Raw genomic sequence first — 24393 nt, 5'->3', positions numbered from 1 at the left:
GTATTTCCTTCTGCTTAGGCATCATGGTGCCTCTTTATTTCTCACCTTCCACTTACTCTGCTTTATCACTCAGCCCAGGGCTCGTTAAGCTGCACTCCATGTCCGATACGGAGCTTTACGAAGGGTGACAGATGCCAGTTTATGCACAGGTAAATCACAACGCTCAGCCAAAAATTAGGCTTGGGTAATACCCCTCTGCCATCCATACCCCTCCGTCCACAAAACTCGTCATGAAGTTGTAATTTTAAAAGAAATGCTTTCCCATCACAATTCAATAACCTTTTTATAAGCACATACACTTCTTTTTCTGGCCTGCATGAAATTTAATATCAGGATTATTATCCATTTGTCATTTCAACCTATAACTTGGTCAGCCTATTTGCGTTTGATTTATGCTTCCCTCACCCCTTCGCTGTCAGCTTGCAGCCATAGATCCATTCAAGAAGCTGTCTAGGTCATATTGGTTTGACCTCTTAGAACAAACATTTTCCGTGTTTCTTATTCTGCTTCCCTAAGAGGTACCATTAAGTTTTGCTCATCTCGATTTAAAATGATTTTTACGACACAATAACATTTCAAGTTTTCCATATTAATCTTCATTTTATTTCTTGAACTACTTAGGCAAACAATGTTACTAAGACATCACGCTAAGATGAGGAATTCTCTTTCTCCTTCACTCCTGTCTACTTAATGCCTGAATTAAGAAATCACACATTTTTGCTCTGAATTAGCTGAGCACTGGAAGAAAAGTTTAAAAGGCTGACCAAGTAATTCACATCTTAGAGTAAACACTTGGATAGCAATTAAAGCAGAAAATCTTACCTCCCTTTCTATATATATATATATATATATATATATATATATATATATATATATATATATATGTATATATATGGTATCCTGTTAAGAATTTAAAAATCTATTTTCTTATATATCAAAGATGTCTGAGTCCAAATGGAAAATGAAAATAAAGCAATCCTAGCCAACTTGCCAAAGCAAACAAATACACGGTCAAGAGCCAGGGCTGTGGCTGGTACTCACCCCGCAGCCGAGGCCTCTGCCCCCTTCGCAGGTGACCTTCCTCTGGCCGGGCTCAGGAAGCAGCCCTGCTCCGCAGCCCGGGCTGGGGCACAGCACGCCCCCCATCTGCAGCACGCACTCTTCGGCGCCATATTGCTGGTACCGGTTGTACTGCAAAGAGAAAATGAGTTTTTCAAAGTGATAATACAGACACCAAGATGTGCTGTTCTACCAAAATGTTAATAGTTGGTGATTCGGGGGTTTTCTTGTTAGTCTGTTTCTGTAAAAACTGGGGGGGCTGGAGGTGGGTAAGGTGTGGTACAACCTAGAGAAAGTCTCCCAATTCCAGCTGACAAAACAAATAAGTGAGGCATGGGTTCTTCGAATTTCTAGAAATTTATCCTCAAAAAATAGATTTTTCCAAGTTTGATTTTTTAAAATACTACTACCAATTGCATTTAGTAGACTTTTTCATACAAATTTTAGGGAACGTATCTATAGTTTAAGTTATGGACATTCATAACGCATCACTATCAATCTCATCACAGAGTATATTTTCATGCCTCTACTCAGGAGTCTATCGATTTTTTAAAACCGTTTTGAAAATAGGTCCCAGTGTTCCACCCCTGGTAACTGTTAGCAGCCCACACGGTATCAATGAGCATATTCAGCTTGACGAAGAAAAACTGCTGTTTTTCTGTTAAAGAATAAAATGTTCCTTTCATCATTATTCTTATTCTTAAAGCATGATTTCTTTTTTCCCGGACTTCATTTCTCTGTGCCGTTGCTTGGCTCATTTCCCTTTAACGGTGTCCCCAGCTTGCAGAATAAACCTCAAATTGCACAGCACACTTTGCAAAGTCTTCCTTGTCACAGCCCTAAGTTATTGTTCTCCTTGCATTATTTGATCATATTCTCTTCTAAACTCAGATCAACTCAAATGGATCTGACAGTTAATTAATTCATGCAACATTTACTGAGCGCCTACTATGTGCCAGACACTACTGTGGGTGTTGGGAATACAACCCTAAACAAAACAGACATCTCTGCTCTCATCCATAAGACTAGAACAGTAAATATGGAAAGGTTAAACTATAGTATTTCAGATGGTGATAAGTGGGGAGGAGAATAAAAAACTAAGAAGAGATAGATCCTGGGGAAGATGGGAATTACAATTTTAAAGAGGTGATCAGGGAATAGAGAATGCCTTATGAAGAAGGTGCATTTAAGCCAACATCTGAAGGAGATTAGAAAAGCGAGCCACGTGCCACCTGGGGGAATGAGCTTTCCTGGCTGAATATGGAGCATTATAAAGGTCCAGAGGCTGCATGGGCTTGGGTTGTTTGAGGTACTGCAAAGAGGCCAGTGTGTCTGAAGTAAAGTGAATGGGCGTGTGTGTGTGTGGGGGGGGGATGGGTAATAGTAGATGAAGTCAGAGAGTTAATGGGGATCCAGGATGTATAGATCCCTGAAGGCCTTTATAAGAACTCTGGCTGTTATTCTGAGAGATTTGAGAACCACTGGGGACTTTTGAGCTGTGGATGACACAATGCGACTAATCTCTTAAAGATAGCCATCTGGCTAATATGTTCAGAATAGACTCGTGGGGACAAGGACGGAAGCAGGAAGCAGAGAAGCAGGTCAGAGGTTATTTCAGCAAGGTCCATGGAGAGATGGTGGTGGCTTGAATCAGGAAAGCAGTGATTGAGGTAGGGATGGAGAGTGGTTGAGTTCTGGATATATTTTGAAGGTAGAAATGGCAAATTTTTTTAGGCAGGTTGGATACGTGGTGTGAGAGGAAAGGAAATCAAGCAGGAGGTAATGTTTCTCCCTGAGAAGACAGAGGGCAGGGAGAGGGCAGGAGAGACTATTACCGAGATGGGGAGACTTGGAAGAAGAAAGGTGTGTGTGTATTCGTGTGTGCCTATGTGTGTGTGTGTCTGTGTGTTTAGGGAGTTGAGAAAAGGAAGCATTATTTCTATTGTGCTCATATTCATTTTGAAAACCTCTTACACAGCTAAGTCAAAATGTTGAGTGGCTAGTTGAATGTATGGCTTTGGAATTTAGGAGAAAGTTGTGGGTTGTAGACACCGATTGTGAAGTCATAGGTGTACGTAGAGCTGGAAAGGAAAGGGGTAGCATCAGGCCTACTCTCCATTTTCTCATATTTCTGACCCCAGCAAAAAAAGAAAGATGCGTTGGTCAAATCCCCTTGTAAATATGCTAATGGTACTTATATGCAATGGCATTTATTAGAAAAGAGTTCTTATCTATGGAATGCATTTAGCAGGAAACACTTGGTCTAAGTTTGCCTACAGTAAACTAGAATATATGAATTTATGAGGTAAGGATCTCTGAAAATGTCATAAGCTATGCAATTATTAAGGGATAATGAAGACATTTCATCAAGTGATGAATGATGAGACAGTTTATATAACTGAGAGATTTCATGTTAGTGATCATTCCATGAACTTCCTGGAGACCTCATGTATTGACTCTTGCCTAGAGTCCCAATATGCTGAGAAAGGACATGCATAGCTGTGTTAAATGAGGTGGGGTTTCCTTGTATTTTGTCTGTGTCTCATCATTACCAGCATCCTGGAAGTTATTAGTAAAGAATGACACTGGGTTACATCTACGATTCTTGTAAGTCTGATTTGACAATACGACCCTGTGTTATCTCAACAGCCACGAGACTGGATGAGATTACCTAACCTTTGTGGGGATGCGGAGAAGGAGCCAGCAGAGGAGACTGAGAAGAAGCAGCCTATTAGGCAGGTGGAAAATGAGAAGAATGTAGGTGTCCTGGAAGGCAAGGGAACACAGTATTTCAAGGAGGGTGTATGTGCCATGATAAATTGTGTCAAAGGCTGCAGATAAGCCAATTCCTGAACACTGGCTGTTGTTAGAAATGGAGGTGCCACTGCGATCTCAACAGGGGCCATTTCAGTGGAGTCATGGAGCCAGAGGCCTTATGGGAGTGGAGTCAAGAGAGAACTGGAGGAGACAAATTCCAGGAGGTGAGGGTGGACACTTTTTTCTAGGAGTTTGACTGAAAGGGGCAGCAGAGACAGGCGGACAGCAGCTGGGTGGGCTGTGGGACTGTAAAGGGATTTTTGAAAATGGAGAAATAACAGGATGTTAGTAGGCTGAAGGGAATGAGTGAGAAGAGGACGGCAACTGATGACGCCCATGAGTAGGTGAGGGAATGGGATGTAAAGGATGAGTAGAGGGTGAGGCCTTAGACAGGACGAGGGCAGAGTGCTGGGGCCCAGGTGCAGACAAAGGAGGTTTTGGAAATTTGAGATGAGCAGAAGAGGTATCAACGATAAAGGGGAGGGAATGTTTGGAGTCAGGATTATTGCTGGGCAGCACTAACAGCCCATTTGAACAGCGATTTTGAATTTAGAGAAAGCTAGTCGGTAGAGTTGCCTGCTTTTCTGCACCAACACTCAGCAGCACGTGCAGAGCAGACAGGAAGTTGGCTTTAAGCCAGGTGGAGTTTGGTCAGACTCGTATGAAGAAGCAAGCCATTCCTCCACCATTCCCACCCCTGTGTGGCTTTGGCACACAGCATCCCCTCATATCACTGTGAATGATTCCAATAAATATTTATTGAACTCCTCTGCTCAGCTCTGTACCACTGGACTGTTTAACCTTCTGTTTTGTCCTATCCAAAATGGGTACAAAGTTTCAGTTTTGCAAGATGGATACATTCTTGGGATCTCAGGTACAGCCTGGGGAACACAGCTAATAATTCTATATTGTAGACTTAAATTTGCTAAGAGGGTAGGTATTTCAGAACTACAGAGTTTTATGTAATATTTTCTGTTTTACATCTGTGTTGCCCTTTTTCTACACTGGTTCTCAAGAACGCAGAGAATAATAGAATCACAATGTTCCATAATAGCTCACTTGCTTTAGCTCACATTGTACACACCATGATTTTAGAATGAGAATAACAATATTATCACCATGAATGTGATTACTAAAAACTTCAAATATATTTTCATGTGCTCTACCCATTCTCCTGCCAAATTTTTCCAATAATAATACTGTATCTAAATTGTTGAAATATAGGGCCATTTCACACTATGCTTTCTTTCTCCTAATTCTCATGTAAGCTTAATGCTACACACACACACACACACACACACACACACATACACACACACTTAATACTCATCACCAGTCCTTATGTTAATGTCTGATCAGCAATTTGGTTGTTTGAAGCTTGTTCTCTAGTATAAATTCCTCAGGAAGATCTCATTGGAAAAATATTCACTGAATTCTTGCTCAGTGACAGTTTATTTGGGGCCTTGATTCTTGAAAATGAGTTTGGCCGGTTATAAAGTCCTGGGTTCATATTTTTTCCCCCTCAAGTATCTTAAATGTCTTACTCTATGTTCTGATGTAAAGTGTTATGGGCAAGCCTATGACAATCTGATTTTATTTTTTTCCTTTATAAGTGAATTGATCTTTTTGCTCAGATGCCCAAAGGATTTCTTTTTCTTTTTCTTTAGAATCTAGTAATTTTATTAGAATATGTCTTGGTGCTGGTCATTTTCTGATCAATATTCACATGCATGCTATGTCAGGAAAGTTGTACTCAATTTAATTTTTCAGTATTTGCTCCATTCTCTTGCTTTGATGTTTTTCTTACAGGCTTTCTAGTGTACATATATTGGATTTTCTTTACCTAATTTCTAAATTGGTCAACTTCTCTTGACTGATTTGGAAGTTGGGTAAAGTTAGTTTATCTTACTTTATTTTCATTTTTTAGAATTTTCTCTCTTTTCACTTTCTATTTCTCTTAAGACTATGTCCGTTGTTATTTATTTGTACTTGTGAAATTTCTTAATAACTTAGTCCCCTTTGGAATAGTTATTTTAGTTTTCACCCAACTGGTGGGCATGACCGGCTGACACACTCTCACTGTCTCTCAGGACAATGTTCTGCTCTTCACTCTGCATCTCCTCTTAAAAACTTTGTGTGGGATTTGACCTTGTTTCTTTTCTGTTGGGATTTTACTTTGTTCCTTTCTGTCACTCACCTTTACATGAAATTAGTTCTGAAATTTTAGGAGGAAGAAAGATTCAGAATAGCTCTTAATGGCTCTACAGTTTCCTATTTGGTTTTTTTGGGCAGTGTTAAAAAATATGAGGGCTCAATTTCTGTGATCTCCCAACTCTGTTACCCCATTTTCAACCGGACTTTCTCTTTCCCCTTACTCAGTGAGGGGCTTTGTCCTGACAGAGGTCTTTGACTGGTTACTGGCTTTGTGAGTCATGGGACCTACGTGCTCCAGCCCCTCAGACCTCCCTGTAGACCCTCTGCACTCCCCGCTTTCCTTCACGTATTTGTATTCCTGAATTCAGCACAGTATCTTGTCCATAGTTGGTACACAATAAATAGTTGTAGAATGAATTAATAAAACTTAACTCCATTCTTAAAGAATTCTAATAAAATAATCAATGACAATGGGAATTAATAACAGAGAGGTATAGGATGATTTTTACCTACATAAATTATTATCTAATCTAAATAAATTGATCTTAAGTCATTAGCTATTTACTGATTTGATGACAGATCACCTATCTATTTAATTTAGTTAAGCAATTTTGTTACTACGATAATATTTTTTCTAGGAAGAAGTTAACCTATTAACCTATGGACAAAGTGCACCAACACTATAGAAATTCTTGCTGACTACATGTGTTACAGTCTCAAATTCTGACAGAACGTGTAAACTATGTTCCTCTTTCCATTCATTAACTAAGGAATTTATAAGAAATAACTTTATTATATTCAATCTATATTACAATTCCTTTTCTAAAGGAAGACAAATATTTTAGCTTACATGTCTGGTAATTTCTGATTAAAAAGTACACACAACATCTGAATCAAAACCTACAATTACTGAATGCATTTCTTTTTTTTAACATTGTGAAATGTATAAGAAAAACATTTGACCTAGACCAATAATGTTCTAGTATTTATAGAAAGTTTAATACCCTAAGGAAACAATTTAGACATGTAATTACATATATGTCATTAGCAGAGACCCTTATGTAGTCTTCTTTAAGATATGACCCACAGTTTCATAGATTCCTTTCAACCACTTACTGGCACAAAGTTGATAGTGCACTGGAAGAAACATACTATATACTTACTGGAGAGTTGTGACAAGTTAGCACGAAGTAGAGCAGAATGTCTGTACTCATCTGAGTGTAAAATACACACAATAGTGGTAAAGTGATAAATGGACTGCAAATGGTGGAAAGGAACAATGACTGATCCTTTGACACTACTTGTGTTATTTCCTAGGGCTTTTTTACTTATCACTGTTGAATAGCATTTATAAATAGAAGTAACTTGGAGGAATGTGATTAATTTGTAACGTGAACTAGGTCTGTATGGAGTCCATTCTCAGGTGAGCTCAAAAGCAGCAAATTCTCTAAAAATCACTTAGGCATTGTTTGTCTTTGGAATCACAGTGAGCGTCTATGTGTGTGCTTGTGTACGTGTAGATAGGTATATTAATACTTACTTGCCAACTTATGCTGTTTAAGCTGTTAATAAAACTAGTTTGCAAATTTCTAGATATACTTCCATAAAGTGGATACTCCACAGACAGATAACTAAGATAATTTAGAGATGACAGGATATTTGCAAAAATTTTTCAAAATAAATGTTAATATTAACAAAGCATACTGTTCTGCACCTAAGAAAAAAATAAAAAGTTCCTCCTACATTTTGTCAGATTATAGTGAAAATACATTCTGTTAGATGACTTACCTAGGTAAAATCTCAACTCATTGGTATGGTTTATATTTTATTTATTTGGGGAATAAATTATTCAGTTTTTACGTGTATGCTCATGGATTCTCTTAAGAACAGGAAATATTCATTTTAAAGTATAAAATTCACAGAAGTTTCAATAAACTCATATTTTAAGAATCTAAAAATGAGTCAGGCTAGAGCATAATCAAATAGAGGTTGCACTTTGGTGGTCTGTTGCTAGTTGGAAGAGTTGGGTTGGGTAGAATAATGTTCTATAATGAAGCCAGGGTCCCAGGTCCCAGGTCCCATGGAGGACAGGTAGCTTCCCCTTCCTTGCTGGCCACTGTCTCTATGCTAAGTGCAAGTGGTGACCCGCGGGGTCAGGCTGGGGAGGAACTGGGCCCCAATACCCCACACTGCTGGAAAACCACTCAAAAGGCCTGTCCTGTGGAGGAGGGCACAAATGACTCATCGTGATGTTTAATTTGCATGCTTTCCTAAGAAAAGACAGCAAGAAGGAAGCTAAATTTTAAAACTGCAAGAAATCTGAAGCACAGGGATACTTAGGTAAAACTAAATCTGGGAAAACAGGCAAATGTTCTGTCAAAATGAGTTGGAGCTTGTCAGCAATCCATGGCAGCCTTTCAAATCCTCTGAGCAGGGAAGGGGGCTGTTTTTGCTCTGCCGTGGAATTTTCCAGAGTATCCTTTTGGGGGCACTCAGGTACAGCTACAAAAGCAACCCCTACACAGGCTGTTCTTGCTTTTCCCCCACTAAATTCTGGCTTCTGTGAAGTCTTAGCCACAAGCACCCGGGGATTCCCTCCCAGGACCTGTCTCCTGCTCTCCCCCTGGAGGAGAGAAATCCCCATCAGAGACACCATTCACTGAATTACCACTCTGTTCCAAGGGCTGTGCCCACACTTTGCCTATGCATTTCACTCTCCGTCCATCCTGGAAGTGACAGGTGAGGTCACTGAGTCACAAAGACATTCAGTCCTTCACTGTGGTTCACACGGGCAGGGACTCAGGGCTGTGGCTCTAAAAGACCACCCTTTCCCCGATACCAAGCTATCTCCACTTTCTTTCCTTTTTTCCCTTTTATTAAAAAAATTCAGCTCACTATTCCTTCGTTATCATTGAGAAACTAATGAAAAACGGTTTATTACAGCACTTCATCTTTGGCTAAAAAAAGTCTAAAATAACTTTTTAGAGGAACATGAATTTATGATTAATCCATTTCCCAGTGCTAAGTAGAGAATGCCCTATTTTCTATATGTGTTAGAATTTTAAAAAACACTCCTTAAGTTCTCAGTAATCTTAATCTTATTTTTCTTCATGCGCAGGTAGTTAGCCCCGGGGAGTTGGTGACAGCCCCTCTGGAGGTGCCTGTCACATTGCTGTCTGTATTCTCAGTTTTGTTGCTAATAATGTACTTTTCATCCCTGGACATCTGTCATCGACTGATGAAGTAAACTGGCTAGAGAAAGGGCTGGACCTTTTTCATCGCCTAGAAAAAACCATCATTAGGATGGCTGAAATTAAATGCGAGGAGAAAACAGATCAAACAACACCTGAAATATAATTAGAGCAACAGACTGTATCCTGGATTGCAATTTACAAGGTTTTTCTTTTTCAGATGTTTCAGACGACATGATGCCAAAAAATATCTCAACTTCTAGTAGCCGTAGAATCTTCTGGAAAGGAGGTCAAAACCAATTGGCTTGTTTGTCCCTTCTCCATGCTGTGGGCCATGCAGTGCCCCAAAGGAAGGGTGAGGCTGTGAAAGTAGATACTTGCAAACCGTTTTCCTTGAAGGAGTTTCTACGGAGGGCCTGACTTCAGAGACTTCTGGAAGCTTTGCAAATGGGTCTGCTAAGCACACCTCCTGATGGGGCACTTGGCAGAGGGCAAGGCTGTCTGTGGGCACAAATCATTTTCCCCTTTACTACAGTCCCTGAGAAGTGGTTCTGAGCAGTGCTGTTAGTCTCCAAATCCAAGAGCCTCAGCCTCAGAGAAGTGGAACTTCCCTGAGAGGGTGTGGTATTGCCACCTGCACCCTCCTCCTCCCGGTCTCTTCCTGGGCTTTGCTTCTCTAACACGGGATGTTCACATGTCTCCCTTCTGCTCATCCTCCAGTCTGGAGGCAACTATACTGGTTTCAAGGTGATTATGAGGCCAATGGAAGGGGAAGAGTGACATATCATCGTCTGGAAGTTTTGTGTAAGGCTTCAGTTTGAGGCAATGAAATGGGTTATTTCCACTGCACATTTAATGAACTGATTTGAACTTTGATGACCCAAATAATTTAAAAAATTATCTTCTCGATTATATTATATGGATTTACACTTATAACTATCTTCCCTCTTCCCTTGGTGTCAGCAAGCCTATGATACCAAGGAAACTTTCTGAGGTGAAGGCCAAGTAAGTTGCCTTAATGCCCAAAAGACACACTTGGGATGATAAGAGCCAGGGGAGACGGCAACAGCCAGGTGGCCTGGTTGTGCACCTACTTCCCTCCAAAGGTCGTCAGGATTCATTCCACCACGCCTCACATCATTACTGACTTCTGAGACTTAGGCATCCGCTACTATTCTCATTCCCGTAAAGGTCTCGATATTCTCCAATATGAGCCTCCCTTCTCCCCTCAGCCCTTTCTCTTTGTCCCCTGGAATTCCTGCTCCGCAATGAACAAGCTCTCCCGTATAATCAGGCTTTTCAAAGGTTTCTGGGGCTACTGAACACGTGCTTTCCTCTGCTTGGAAGGCTCTTCTTCCCCAAGCCCCGTGATCCTAGCTCACTCCATGGTGGGTGTCCTCTCAACTTTCATGTTTCAGAGGTCCTGACTCCTTATCCAAAATAGGTTACATCTTAGCATTTATCATGATTTGTACCTGTGACTTCCTTGTTTACCGTTTTACCCAACACTAGCACAATAACAGTACAAAAAGGTATTCAGAAATGTTTGTTGAATAAATGAAGATTATTTCCTTAAAATTCTGGTGATTAAACCGAAAGAGGAGGAAGCTGGTAAAGTGGAAGTACGTCTGAAATGCAGTTTTTCTGAAGACTCTCCAAATCCTGTGCACTTACAGATATCATACCTGTTTTCTTTAGGGCTCACCTAGAAATTTAGAGTAGCTTTACTTACCTGCAGTGTGATAATATCTTTGCCAAGCAGTTTGGCCTTGGTGGGTGGGGGTGAGGGGGATGAAAGGTGCTTTATGAATGTGAATCATAAACACAAATCAGAGACAGGGCCCAGAGCTAAAGTAAATGTAATATGTTACATTCCAAGGAGTTTTAATTGCATTTTTATTTTAGGAAGGTAATGATTTATAGTGTTTATAATGATTTATTTTTAATCCAGATCTCAAAAAGCAAGTGCCTATTCAAGGTCAATGAAAACGGAAAGGAATCACATACAAAGAAATTAGATAGCTGGTCAGCATCTCTACCATCCAGTAATGAATTCAGTAATTAACCAGTATCTGTACAGGTTTTATCAACTCACTTTTAAGTGAATGTTACATTGATTTTACTTTATTTTATTATTTTTTCTTTTCCATTATAGTTTATTACAGGATATTGAATATAGTTCCCTGTTACACCGATTTTAGTGTCTACTTTGTTGCTACTAGTTCAGTCTATTGATAGAGTGTGAATAGTATTTATTTATTTATTTATTTATTTATTTTTTAAATTTTTTTTTTTTTTTAATGGCTACTTTATTTATTTATTTATTTATTTATTTTTGGCTGTGTTGAGTCTTTGGTTCGTGCGAGGGCTTTCTCTAGTTGCGGCAAGTGGGGGCCACTCTTCATCGCGGTGTGGGGACCGCTCTTCATCGCGGTGCGCGGGCCTTTCACTATCGCGGCCCCTCCCGTTGCGGGGCACAGGCTCCAGATGCACAGGCTCAGTAGTTGTGGCTCACGGGCCCAGCTGCTCCGTGGCATGTGGGATCTTCCCAGACCAGGGCTCGAACCCGTGTCCCCTGCATTAGCAGGCAGATTCTCAACCACTGCGCCACCAGGGAAGCCCGTGAATAGTATTTAAATCAGAAACATTTTAGTGTAGTACTTAATATTTGCAACTTACTTTGCAATCTTATTTATTTACAAAAGTTCTAAGAGATGACTGAGCATTACTCTTCCTTTTTGACAAACCGAAAAGCCAAGTTAGAGACTACAATGATTTGCCCGAGGGAACTTGTAACACACAATAAAAAATTTTGTTTCATCAAGTAATCTAAGTTGCCTCAAGCATCCAGAGACAGCCTGAGAGTTTCAGCAGCTCCGGCTAAGGCCGCCCGCCCACCCTGGCAGGAGCGGTGGGGCTGGAACTTTCTGCTCCCTCTCCGGACTTCGTACCACCAGCTGCCCTGAGGCCACTACGTTTTGTCTTGTATCATCAGCCCGGAAATATCCCTGGCTGATGTGACCTGTTTGTATCCATCACCAAGAGATCCTTGGCTCCCTTGTCACTTCTCCGGTCTGACCCTCCACCCTACACACAGCTCTGTCCATCCCTTTTCCCTACCCTGTCCTTCAGCTGCCCCAACTCCTGCCTCTGAGCTTGGGGAACTCGGAGTCAGTCAGCAGTAACTGCCCTGTAACCTACACTCTCGCAGTGTTTTTCTCACATTCTTCCCTCACTGAACTTGAGTCACACCTCAGGACACCGCTTCCCCTGCAGCCCCTCAGATGTTTCCTCCACTGCGCCCTCCGCACCACCGAGTATTGACCTGCAATGCCCCAAGGAGAACAGTTTTCCCTTCTCCTTCTAAAACTCTCCAGCTGTGATTTTCAAACCGCACTTTGTGCTCTATTTCTCATTTGCAGTCAGCTACTGATGCCCACCTCCCTCAGTCCCTCCCTCCCTTCCCTGTCCTGTTTCTAGAAGCCTCAGTTTTTGACTCACCAGAACTCTCTCCAAGTCCGCTCTGGTGACAATTCTGGAGGATCTCAGTGTCCACATGGGCCATACTTCCAACACCCTGGCTTTTTAAGTCCATGCCCTCAACTTCTCCAGTCATCTTGTCGGCTACCTTAACTCAGCCAGCAACATTCCTGGTCCTCCCCTGACCCTGTCATTTCCAGTCACTGCACCACCTCCACAATCTCAATGTCAAGTATTCCATCCTTCGGCCAACACCTACTTTTCCAGCTAAACCCTTCTAAAACCCAGACTCCAAAGATTCCTTGAACCCACTGGGACCTGTAGCTGGTGGATCCTCCCACCTCTTCCCCGTCCCTCTCTCCTCTCATCCCTCTTCTCTGCTTACCCAGCTGAGATCTCAGGCTCAGTCATTATACTCACTCCCTCAGGTCTGCCCAGAGCTCCTCTGCCTCTCTCTCATTTTTGTTTTACTCGTGTGGCTGGTTAAACTTGACCCTCTGCTTTTGCTGCATCTGTGCCTACACAGTTCAGTGTGACAGAAAAATAGCCAGGCTGATTGATCTCGCTCCAAATTAATTCGTTTCTCACACTTATTCACTCCCCACCCTCCTAAATGACACTTTCATCATCCTTTCCTATCTCTGTAAAACTCTTCCCCCATCTTCCCTCTCAACTGATGACTTTGCTTCCTATTTCACCGAGAAAAGAGAAACACCAGCAAAAATCTTCCTACATATTCTGCTTTTCCCATTGCTACGAGGTTGAGCTGTCTCCACTCTTGTCTCCGGCCAAACCTTAACTCTGTTAGCTGTCGAATCAAGGACATTGCTCCTGAAATTCTCCCCTCTCCTCTGCATCATCAATCTCCCTGTTCCTCTGCAGAATCATTCCCATCAGCACATAAACATGGTATTTTTTTTTCTATAAAAAAGAAAAATTTCTTGATCCCACATTCTCTACCCCCAGCTACTTCATTTCTTTGTTTTCATCTCGCTAAATTCCTTAAAAAAAAAAAGGTATCTGGATTTCCTCTCTCCCCTTCTTCTCCCCTCTCCATTGAACCCAATCCAGGCAGACTTTCACCCTCACCAGTCACAATGGCCTCCAAGTTTCAAATTCCAGTGCTCACTTCCCATCTGCATCCTGCTTGCTCAGTGCGTGGCATGAACGGTCAGTCCTCCTCCTAGACACACTTTGTTCCTTCGGCTCCCAGTTTACATGCTCCTGGATTTCTTCCCACTTTATTCCAACCACAACGTATATTTTATATTTTATAATATTTTTTACATAAAATAAGCATTACATATGGTTGCTTCAAAACTTCTGTACTCTCTTTACTCTCTACCTGGGAACCTCTTCCCAGATGTCACCATGATGCTTCCCTTCGCACCTTTGAGGTCCTCATGCACCTAGTACCTGCCTCAGTGAGACCTTTCCTGACCACCTTGTATAAAATCTCAGCTCCCCCAACTGCCAGCACTCATTATCCTTCTTTTTGGTTTTACTTTTCTCCATGGCAATGATAACCAACTAACATATTATATACTGAACATGTTTGTATGCGTGTAACATAGTAGCCTTCCTCAACTAGAATGTGAGCCTGAGAGGGTTTTCTTTTTCACTCCTCTGTCCCTGTAACCAAGAATGGCATACAGCACATGAGTAGGTGCACAGTTAAGTATTCATCGAATGAAAGGAAAGAAGGAAGGAAGGAAATGTGGTTTTTCAGGAAATAAAAATCAATATTGCTGTGATGCACTAAGTGACCATGTAGCACAACTGATCAGAGTAATATTGATTTTGATTATGGCTTGATTAAATGTCTAGGAAAATGCAAAGTGGCTTGAATTTTATGCAACTCTAAGGAGATGATTATAGTTGGCTTCTTTCCCTACTAATCACCCAATGACTCTAAAACAAACATGGAAACAATTTGCAAATATTGGTACAAGTTAGAAGAGAAGCTTCCATTATCTGAGCAGAAATCACAGGGTAACAATCAATGATTCTTGCTATAAGAAATCTCTCAGACTTTCACAGGAAAATAGCTGTGAGATACAGGTGTTTTCATAAATAGGTATGTTTGGGGTCTGTTATCAGCAATTACCTGCAATGGAGGATAATTGATTTTGCTTGTATTTGAATAAACATCCGTGCTCCCTATTCTGGAAATTTACAGTATGAAAACATGAATGAGGCACACTGTAACCTGCTAATTCAACGAGTTGGAAATGATTCCAACCTTTCATCCTCCCCTAATTAATCCCCCTTTTGAAATCTCATATTGGAAGTGGGCAGTCCAACTTTGCGACATACGCATACCAAACAAAAACACACAAACCAAAAATCTGTTGACAAAACTGAGCTGCCACGTCTCCATTTGCATGTTCTCTGGTCAGAGTGGGCAAAGACCACCTTTGCCAGTAAAAATCAATACGAGAGTATAAAATAGGTCAACTACCATGCTGTAAACTATATGGCATAAGTACTTCAAGGATAGCTTGACATCAGAGTTAACATAATAATAATATGGAGCCTGTAATTCCATATGAGGATTAGGAGCTTTATTTTTAAGTGGTCAAGTGTGTGTGTGTGTGTGTGTGTTTACACATATACATCTAGGTAATATTTAGCACTCTGAATTATTAACTTAACACATCTACTTAGAATCTGACATGTTTCACTGAGCACAACACAGCATTTAAATAATCAACTTTAAATGGGCCAGCTTTTGTATATAAGTCACATGTTCACATCCATGGACAAAGCGGCTGCAGTGAAATACAGGTAACACACAAAATATAAAATTCTGGTGAAAAGAGTTTGTACATCCGCCTACAGACATCAGATCAGGGCTGTCTGTGATGCTCGATCCCTTAGGCATAATTCATCTCGGCACTTATGTATTTGCTTATCTGCCACTTCGTTGTACCTGCTTACTGCCGCGTCCTGAGATGTAATGCTCTGGCAGGGAGCAGATGTACCAATTAATAACCTGTCAGGTCTGATGGATAGAAGAGGGAAAGACTGTTCCCACACATAGCTCCTGCATGGCTTCCTTTCCCATTTCAGGCGCTGAGGGTCAGGAGACACCCCTTGCCTCCCCGCAGAGAGCCCAAACGGCCTCATTACTGTCTATCTTCCACGACACTCTCGCGTAGCTTTTGAGAGGCGGACTCACCTGCTCTTCTCCAAGAATCCTGAAGTGATGGAGCTCTTTAATCAAGGAGTTGGGGCAGCCAGCTGTTGGGAAGAAGAGTTAATCACCAACGTGTTACTCCCATTCTGTGCAGTACTATGTTCTCACTGCAGTTATGACTACCAGTGACCAGTGTCGCTTTGGGGGAGGACACAAATGCTTACCTGCCAAACAGTCTAACCAACCTCCAGACACCAAACCCCCGAGGGCTCTCTGCCTGCAGCCTGCCCCCCACTGTGATTCTTTAGGAAGGAGCCACACGTGACCCTGGCCAGGCCTTTTCTCCCCTCCTGATTGGGATCTGGCCTTTGTGGGGCCTTAGGACACCATGTCATTTCTGTCCAGCATGTCAATTTTCCCTGATATAGAGCCAGGATTTCATGGGGCCAGAGAGGGGGAGTTGGCACGTGTAGGTTCATTTCACTTATTTATCACATCCTGTTTCCTCAGCCTCCAGGCTGGGCTTCTGCACATCGAGAGTGAAGGATGAAGATGGGGCATCTGGATGCCCCGTCTTCATGGGATTCAGCTACAGTTTAGAATCTTCCCTGGTTCTTCCAGGAGGCTTTGTCAAGACCCTAAAGATGCTGCATTTCAGTTTGGAAAGCGTCTCTTATGGAAAAGACCTGGGAAGAGGGCCAGGGCAGTCTGTGCCCATCATCTTCTAGTTCTACCCAGACAGTGAGAGCCTATGCAAGCTTTCACATTTTCTCTTTTCAGTTGTAAAAAGAAATAAGTAAATAAATAAATCATACTCATATATATACATATACATATGTATACATAAGGATATATGTCTGTCTGTCTGTCTGTCTATCTATCTATCTATCTATCTGTCTATGCCAGGGCATACTATTTATCACTTAAAATATGTTCCATCCCTGCCTTTTAAGTAGAATTATTCCACAGTATTAATCTGCAGTCATTTATAATATAAACTCTGGAAACAGAATTGATATAAAAACCTGTTTCTTTGGGATCAAATCTATGAATGACAGAATCTGTTGACACTTCTATTAAGGAAAATGGGTTGTGTGAAAATGTGCCAAAGCAACCGCTGAGGCTGAGCCATTTCTCCATATTGTGATGTAAGAACGTGGAAAGTACTGAGGACATTTGCCTGGGGGAGGGTGGGCCGTGGAGGGAGGCGACTGTCTCCACAGGGTGAAGGAGTTATCCTTTGCAAGAAGGATTAGATGTGTGCATTATTCTAGAAGGTAGGATTAAAATGAACAGGTAAAATTACAGCAGGAATACTTGGGTTCAATATGAATAAATTTCTAATTTAAAAATGGAATACATTGCCTTATAAGCCAGTAACTGGAGGCTTTCAGACAGAGGCTAAATGACTATTTATGCAGAATATTTTAGAGATGAATTTGACTTGGGTTAGTTCCAATTCTGAAACTCTGTGGTCATATGAAATGCTGGAACGGAGATTTAGTCTTTGCTACTATATTCAATATATATTCGTCTTTGACATTATTGCATTTCATACTCTGAGAAAGTGGTTCATAAATGTTCACTAAGGTAATACAAAAAAAAATTTACAAATATGAACAAAATGTAAACAGGTGATGTCACCACCTGACAAGAGTCCAAGAAAATAAATGGAAATCCCAAGGTGAATATTTTGGTGGAAAACCTAGTAAATTAATTGCCACACGCACGTCCAATACTACAAAGAAGGAAAGCCAGATCCCGACCTTTGCAAGAGACACTGAGCTGTTTTTCTCCCACTGGAGGCCACGAAGACTTGCAGACTGTGGTTCTTTTTGAGAAGTTGTTCATTTCAGAGTTGCTGTTCTGATCTAAACAATTAGTAAAGGTATATTCTGGATCATTTGGTTGGCTGCCATTCAACCAAAAACTGCTGTGGAAATTCAGAGTCCTGTCAGTCCTTGAGTTTTAGATCTCCTTGGGAGCAAGGAGTCATATTTTAGTTTTATGCAACTAATGAGGAAAGGAACAGAGGCAGAGAGAATTCCAGGGTCAAATTCCCAACAAGTGAGGGTCCCGTGGTTTGGTGCCAAGTATATGAGGGGAGGAGTTGCACAGGAGGAGAGGCGGCAGAATTGAGGTTCCCCAAGCTCAGGGTCATAGGCAGGCTAAGATCAGACCACTCAGGGCCCTGTTTGTACCCCAAGCACTGACTTAGTTTCAGTAAGATGACAGCATCTGCTATATTAAATTCATAGAGTTAATTTGAATACTTTTGGTTTTGTGCTTTCATATATATTTAATTTATACATTTTCATTTGGGTCTTCTAGTTGTATAAGCATAAAAAGTTTCTATGTAAATTTATATCTAGACATATTTAAGAAAAATCATTAAAAAATAGTTTCATTAAAACTTAGTTTTAGAGGATATTTTTTTTTCCTTTACAAGTGGTCCTTAGCATTCTTCCCACTTGAGAAAAACTGATTTGACTTATTTTAATGCCAGGTAAAATAAAAAACAAAATTTAAAATTAGCCTATTTTCAGAATTTGTATTTTAACATTCTCCTAAGATATAACTAAAAGGATTGATGTAAATGATAGCTCAAATATAAACATCTTTAACAGAAGACTAGCTAATTACCTGAAACACCTGGTGGATGCAATAAACTATAAAAAACAAGAATAGAGCTGGCATCGAGTTAGAAGGGAAGAGTTGTAAGGGGTCAAGCTATTTAAGACCAGGGACGGGTATCTGTAACTGTGCTCATCACAGGAACATCAGCATGGGAAATGGGCAGATACAAAGCTAGTGTGAAATGGGTTTTAAAAATAAAACTAGAAATGCAAGACATGAACATGGAATGCAGTAGTGCAGGGAGAGAGGGAAAAGTTCTCGGAGGTGGGAAGGAGGGCAGATGAAGACTGCGTGAGGACACGTGTCAATGGTGTACTCTGAATTCTTCCAAATTCTTCACACAGGGTCCACACACATGACAATGCATCATCTCTTGAGGCCACTGCTGTCTACTTGGACCACATCATGTCCTCGACAGTGCGCAGCCATCAGCTGCCTTCATGCCCCGTCATTCAGTCTCTTCTCAAGATAACAGTTAAGAGGCTCCTGTTAAAATATGTACGTTGGATATCATGCCATCCGCCATGGGTTTTCCATCTCACCAAGAGTCAACTCCAAGGCCCTCACTGGCCTGTGTAAGGTCCTCCACTGCCTGGCTCACTGCGTAGCCCCTGAGCCTTCTCTCTCCCTTGCTCATTGCACTTGAGCCCCGCTGACCTGCTCTTGGTTCTGACCACCCCAGGGAGGCTGCTGTCTCCAGGACTTTGGACTCGCTGCTCCCTCTGTCTGGAAAGCTCTTGACCCTGATATCTGCGTGGAGCACTCCCTGCCTCCTTCAAGTCCTTGCTCAAATGTCACCTTCTCAGTGAGGGCTCGCAGGACCATCCTGGGTGAAACTGCAGCCTATCTTCATCCCCCCAAATCCCCATCACTGTTGTATTTTCTCCATAGCTCTCATCATCTTCTAACCTACAGTTCTAACGTAACATTCACTTTATTTTCTCTCTCCTGCTGCTGAAATGCAAAGGTGACAAGTGCAGGACCGTGGCTGTTTTGTCACTGCTCTATCAGCCACGCCTAGAGCACGGCCTGGCTGGCTGAGCTGTCCAACAGCAGCTGTTCCATGAGTGAGTCATCCACCGCGTGGCCACTGCCCCCCCAGCTCGGTGACTGTGCCTCCTGGGGGGGGCTCCTCCTCCACCCCTCCGCTTTTCTCACCCCAGAGGGCCCAGCTCTGACCTCCAGCCCTGGGTGTACTTTGCTTATTGGTTAAGCAGACTTTGTCTGACCTCTAACCTCTCTCCCCAGCCTGAACCCCACATGTGAAGATGTCAGTGATGCTTGGAGTCCATGATTCCTTTGTACCTCTACTGTACCTTCTTTGCCAATATCCAGTATCCAGCTCTGCGTAAACATCACCACCTGTTTTTCCCTCCCCTGTTCCAGTTCTGCCAATCACAGCTAGTATAGTAAAATGGGACTAGAATATCTTCTAAAGGAAATTCAGGCCATCTGCCTGAAGCTGCATCCTTGTTGAGAATGGTGCTACTGAAGATTCGGGGTCCACTCACTGTCAAGCAACTTGCTTCTGTCACTTGTCTTTGGCCAGCACCCTCTCCCCTCTCCCTTGGGGACTCTTCCAAATCATCACCATTCTTCTCAATTAACCTTTAACACTTCATTCTCAAAATAGGACCTCACTTGACACAAGTCTAAAAATGTAAAGCAGTTGTGGTGAACGTGGAGATGCGGGACCCAGACTGCCTGCAAGGAAGGCTTGTGGCCGAGCTGCAGGAGGACAGCAAGAGATGCCTTGGCCTGCAGTCTGGTCTTCCTCAGCTGCAGAGAGCCGCCTCGCCTGAGGTCACATCTTCCCCAGGACCCCTGAATCTGCTGACTGGGTGAGGGGGAGGTGGACCTGCCCATCTGTTTTGTCCCAACATGAGCTGCTGTTGGACAACATTTGCTCCCAAGTTTCTGCTGGTGGGCTGAGGCTTTGTTGGGCCTACATGGCAGTTCAACTTCTTATTCAGCCCAATCCTGCCCCCTTCTCCTTTCTCAGGTGCACACCCCAGTGAACATCTTGTACCCGTTCTCTACTTCAGACTTGGCTTCCAGAGAACCTCCCATGCCCACCCCCCACCCTGGGGCCACTATCAAGTGTACCATCCCTAACTTCATATCCCTTCCCAGTTACAACCCCTCTGCATCCTCCATCTCTACTCCTCCAGGATAAAAGGGGAACTGGTTCCTCCTCCTCAAAACAAGAGTCATTAGTCATCTGTCCTAACCTGTCCCCTCTCAGCTCCTTATGGTCTAACTCACCATTCACTCACTCTCCTCAAACTCTGCTGCTCTGCAGTTTGTTCACTTCAAACTACATATGTATTCAAATCTTCCCCTTTAAAATTTCAGCAAAAATCCAGCCTTGAGCATAGAGTTACCATCCTCTCTCTTTCCTTCTCCTTTCATCCAATTTTCTCAAAAGAATAGCCTGCAGCCTTTGTCACCACTTGAAAATATAGCAGTTTGAGGTATGGATTACAGAAGGGAAATATCAAAATTGGGGGCTTCATGCCTTTTAAAACAAGGTATCGTCATCATGGCCTGGGTTGATGCTCTGGTTCTGCAACAGCTAGCTAGCTAGATGCTCTTGGATAAATTGGTTACTCTAAATGCCAATTCCTTTATTAAGAATAATCACCACCTCTACTTCAAGCAGCAGTTTTGAATGTGTGGAAAGCAGGATGAAATGACAAAAAAAATTAGAAAGTGAATTTATTGCTGATGATATTAATGGCATATCCATATCTATTGACTGTTGCTATTTCTTTTAAAATTTTTAATTATTTAAAAGGGAAGGGCTTCCCTGGTGGCGCAGTGGTTGAGAATCTGCCTGCTAATGCAGGGGACACGGGTTCGAGCCCTGGTCTGGGAAGATCCCACATGCCGCGGAGCGGCTGGGCCCGTGAGCCACAATTGCTGAGCCTGCGCGTCTGGAGCCTGTGCCCCGCGACGGGAGGGGCCGCGATAGAGAAAGGCCCGCGCACCGTGATGAAGAGCGGTCCCCGCACCGCGATGAAGAGTGGCCCCCGCTTGCCGCAACTGGAGAAAGCCCTCGCACGAACCGAAGACCCAACGCAGCCAAAAATAAATAAATAAATAAAAGGGAAGCAGCTGGCTGAAATAATTGCTACACAATTTATTGTCTTAAGAAATAAAGGTCAAGACTTCTTTTTTTCAGTTCTAACATGTAAAGGGCTTGGAAGTTTTTACTCCCATCCTTATAATAAGAAAAATCTGGGCAAACTGAAAATCAATAACTTTTCTTGGCCCCATCAGAGAACTGATGTCACAGGGCAAAGCACCTCCCTGATATCTGGAGAGACAGGCAAGTCCAGCACGTCACAACTTGATCTGCTTATGTGGAGTAGAAGTTGCTGGAACAATGAACTGGTAGAAACGTTTAGACAGTAATTTTGACGAATGGGGTGTGGACTAGTGTGGGAATGAGAAACTAGGGGCCGAGGTCTTACAGATTTCCCCGATCTTTACCTCTAAGAAACCCACCAGGTCCTCAAAAGGTGAGGATCCCCTTGTGGCTCTGGAAGGGGGAGGGGAAGAGTAAGCATTGTGAAAAATGTCCAGAGCCTTCTCCATAGCAAAGGTCTGCCCTCCTGGGGAAGGACTTTGCCAACAACAACCCTGGAGCTATGGGAGAAGGGCACTCCTCTAACCCCAGCCTGTCTTGCCAAATGAGGGAAGAACAGTCCACAGGAATCCAGGTTTCAAGGACATAGACTGAGAATGCTACCTGTGGGGGAGGGAGTAGGAGGCAGGGGAAAAAAAGGACAGATCCCTGTACCACTGGAGAAATACTCGTGAGGGTCACAGACCCAAGAAACAGACCCACTAGAAGACTGAGAATTAATCAGAAGATCACTATTTCCCCTGCCCCCCACCAATTAACCTTACCACATACCAATAGACCTCCAGTAAAATGACAGTGGGTGGCAGCTGAAAGAGCTTCAAGACACAAATTCTCTCTGAGGAGGAGTGCTTAGGGAAGCCCAAAGTCAGGAGGGGAGACAAAAATCAAGAAAACTAGATGAATCTGGAATCTCTGGCATCTTCAACTACAGCAAACATTAAACACAACCCAACTCCCTGTCAGACTGACATATACCCACATTAAAGGCCTATTTACCTCAGTTCCTATTACATGTATAACATGTTCAAATTTAACAAATAATTACTAGTCATGTCAAAAGGCAAGAAAAACACAGTATGAAGAGAAAAAGCAAGTATCAGAATCAGACTCAGGTATGACATAGAATTATCAAACAGGGAGTTTAAAATAACTATGATTAAGATGTTAAAGACTCTAATGGAAGAAGTAGACAACACACAGGATCAGATGAATAATGCAAGCAGAGAGATAAAACTCTTAAGAAGGAATCAAAAGGACATGCTAGAAATGAAAAACTATAACAGAAATGAAGAACTCATTTGATGGGCTGTCAACAATGTTGACATGATAAGAAAGAATAAGGAAGCTTGAAGAAAGATAAAAAGAAACTCCTCAAACTGAAAAGCAAAAAAAAAAAAGAGAAAAAAATGAAAAAAAAAATAGAACAGAACATTCAAGAACTGTGGGACAAAAATAACATACACATAATTTGTGTACTAGAAAGAGAAGAAAGAGAGAACAGAAGAAATATTTGAAGTAATAATGATTGAGAACTTTCCAAGATTAAGGACAGACACCAAACCACTGGTCCAGGAAGCTCAAAGAATATCAAGCAGGATAAATATCCCCAAACCACAACTAAGTATAACTAAATCTTTGTTTTTGCAGAAAACCAAAGAGAAAGAGAGAATTGTGAAAAAAGTCATAGGAAAAAAACCACTTTACTGATACACAAGCATAAGAATTACTGACAACTTCTCATCAGAAACCATGCGTATAAGAAGAGAGTGGAGTCAAATATTTAATATGTTGAAATAAAAATTCACCAGCCTAGAATTCTATATTCAGCAAAATTATCCTTCAAAAGAGAAGTAAGACTTTCTTTAACAAGAATTGAGGAAATTCATTGCCAGTAGACCCGTCCTGCAGGAAATGTTAACAATTCTCCAGGTATAAGGAAAATAGTATATATAGGTCAGAAATTTGGATCTACATAAGGAAAGGAAGAGCACTGCAAGAAGGAATAAATGAAGGTAAAATAAGGTCTTTTATTTTTCTTATTCTTAATTAATTTGAAAGATAAATTTAAAGTAATAATAGTAACAATATATTGAGTGATTATAGTATGTGGATAAATGAAATGGATGACAACAATGTCACAAAGGACTGGAAGGAGGAATTGGGGATACTCTGTTATAAGGTATCTGCACTACACATACTCTTTATTCTAGTGACCTTTGAAAGTGGACTTAGATTAGTTAAAATATGTGTTGTGTAAACCTTAGGGCTACTACTAGAAAACTGAATTATCTAAATACACTGATTAAAGGACAGATTACCAGAGTGGTTAAAAAAGACAAAACAAGAAATAAAGGTTAGACCCTAAGTCATTTCTGCTATAAGAAGAAATTCAATGATCTGTTCACATTGGCAGGTGATTTCCCAAGTAAAAGCCTGAGACTCTCTCAGATGGCGGGTTTCGAAGCTGATGATGGGGAGACGGTCACTTCTTCCTAGTCTTGTCCAGATTAGAAAGTAGAAACCATGGCTTCTCTTGGAGGGCAAATATGAAGCTCTAATTTACTTGGAAAGCACATTCAACAATGGTTTTAGGGTGAGAAACAATGAGTTGTATAACATGTAGTACCCTAGGCATTTTAATTTATCGAAGTCTTTCCTTGAAAATAAAATTGCTGAAGAAATAAGCTAAGCATCAGTGTTGTGTCCAGCACTGTTTTTGGTGTGATACGAAAAGGAAAAGAAGTATAATGTTGCCTGAGAAGACT

The 24393-nt window shown here is 41.7% G+C and overlaps 1 protein-coding gene across 4 annotated transcripts in view; it reads right to left on the bottom strand.

Moving 5' to 3' along the window:
• The window catches only part of PRKN (parkin RBR E3 ubiquitin protein ligase), a 1291417-nt gene that overhangs the window by 203066 nt on the left and 1063958 nt on the right, over positions 1–24393 (bottom strand). For all 4 annotated transcript variants that reach the window (XM_007186087.2, XM_007186088.2, XM_028167433.2 and 1 more), the window contains exons 8-9: positions 15883–15944; positions 1042–1191 (exon numbers count right to left, since the gene is read on the bottom strand). In XM_007186087.2, coding sequence (XP_007186149.2) covers positions 1042–1191; positions 15883–15944 — 212 coding nt within the window. The remainder of the gene's footprint in view (positions 1–1041; positions 1192–15882; positions 15945–24393) is intronic.

This window comes from Balaenoptera acutorostrata, chromosome 14 (assembly GCF_949987535.1).
Source record: "Balaenoptera acutorostrata chromosome 14, mBalAcu1.1, whole genome shotgun sequence".
Taxonomy (NCBI): Eukaryota; Metazoa; Chordata; class Mammalia; order Artiodactyla; family Balaenopteridae; genus Balaenoptera; species Balaenoptera acutorostrata.
The sequence above is the reverse complement of the archived record's forward strand: the minus strand, read 5'-3'. Positions and strand labels throughout refer to the sequence as shown.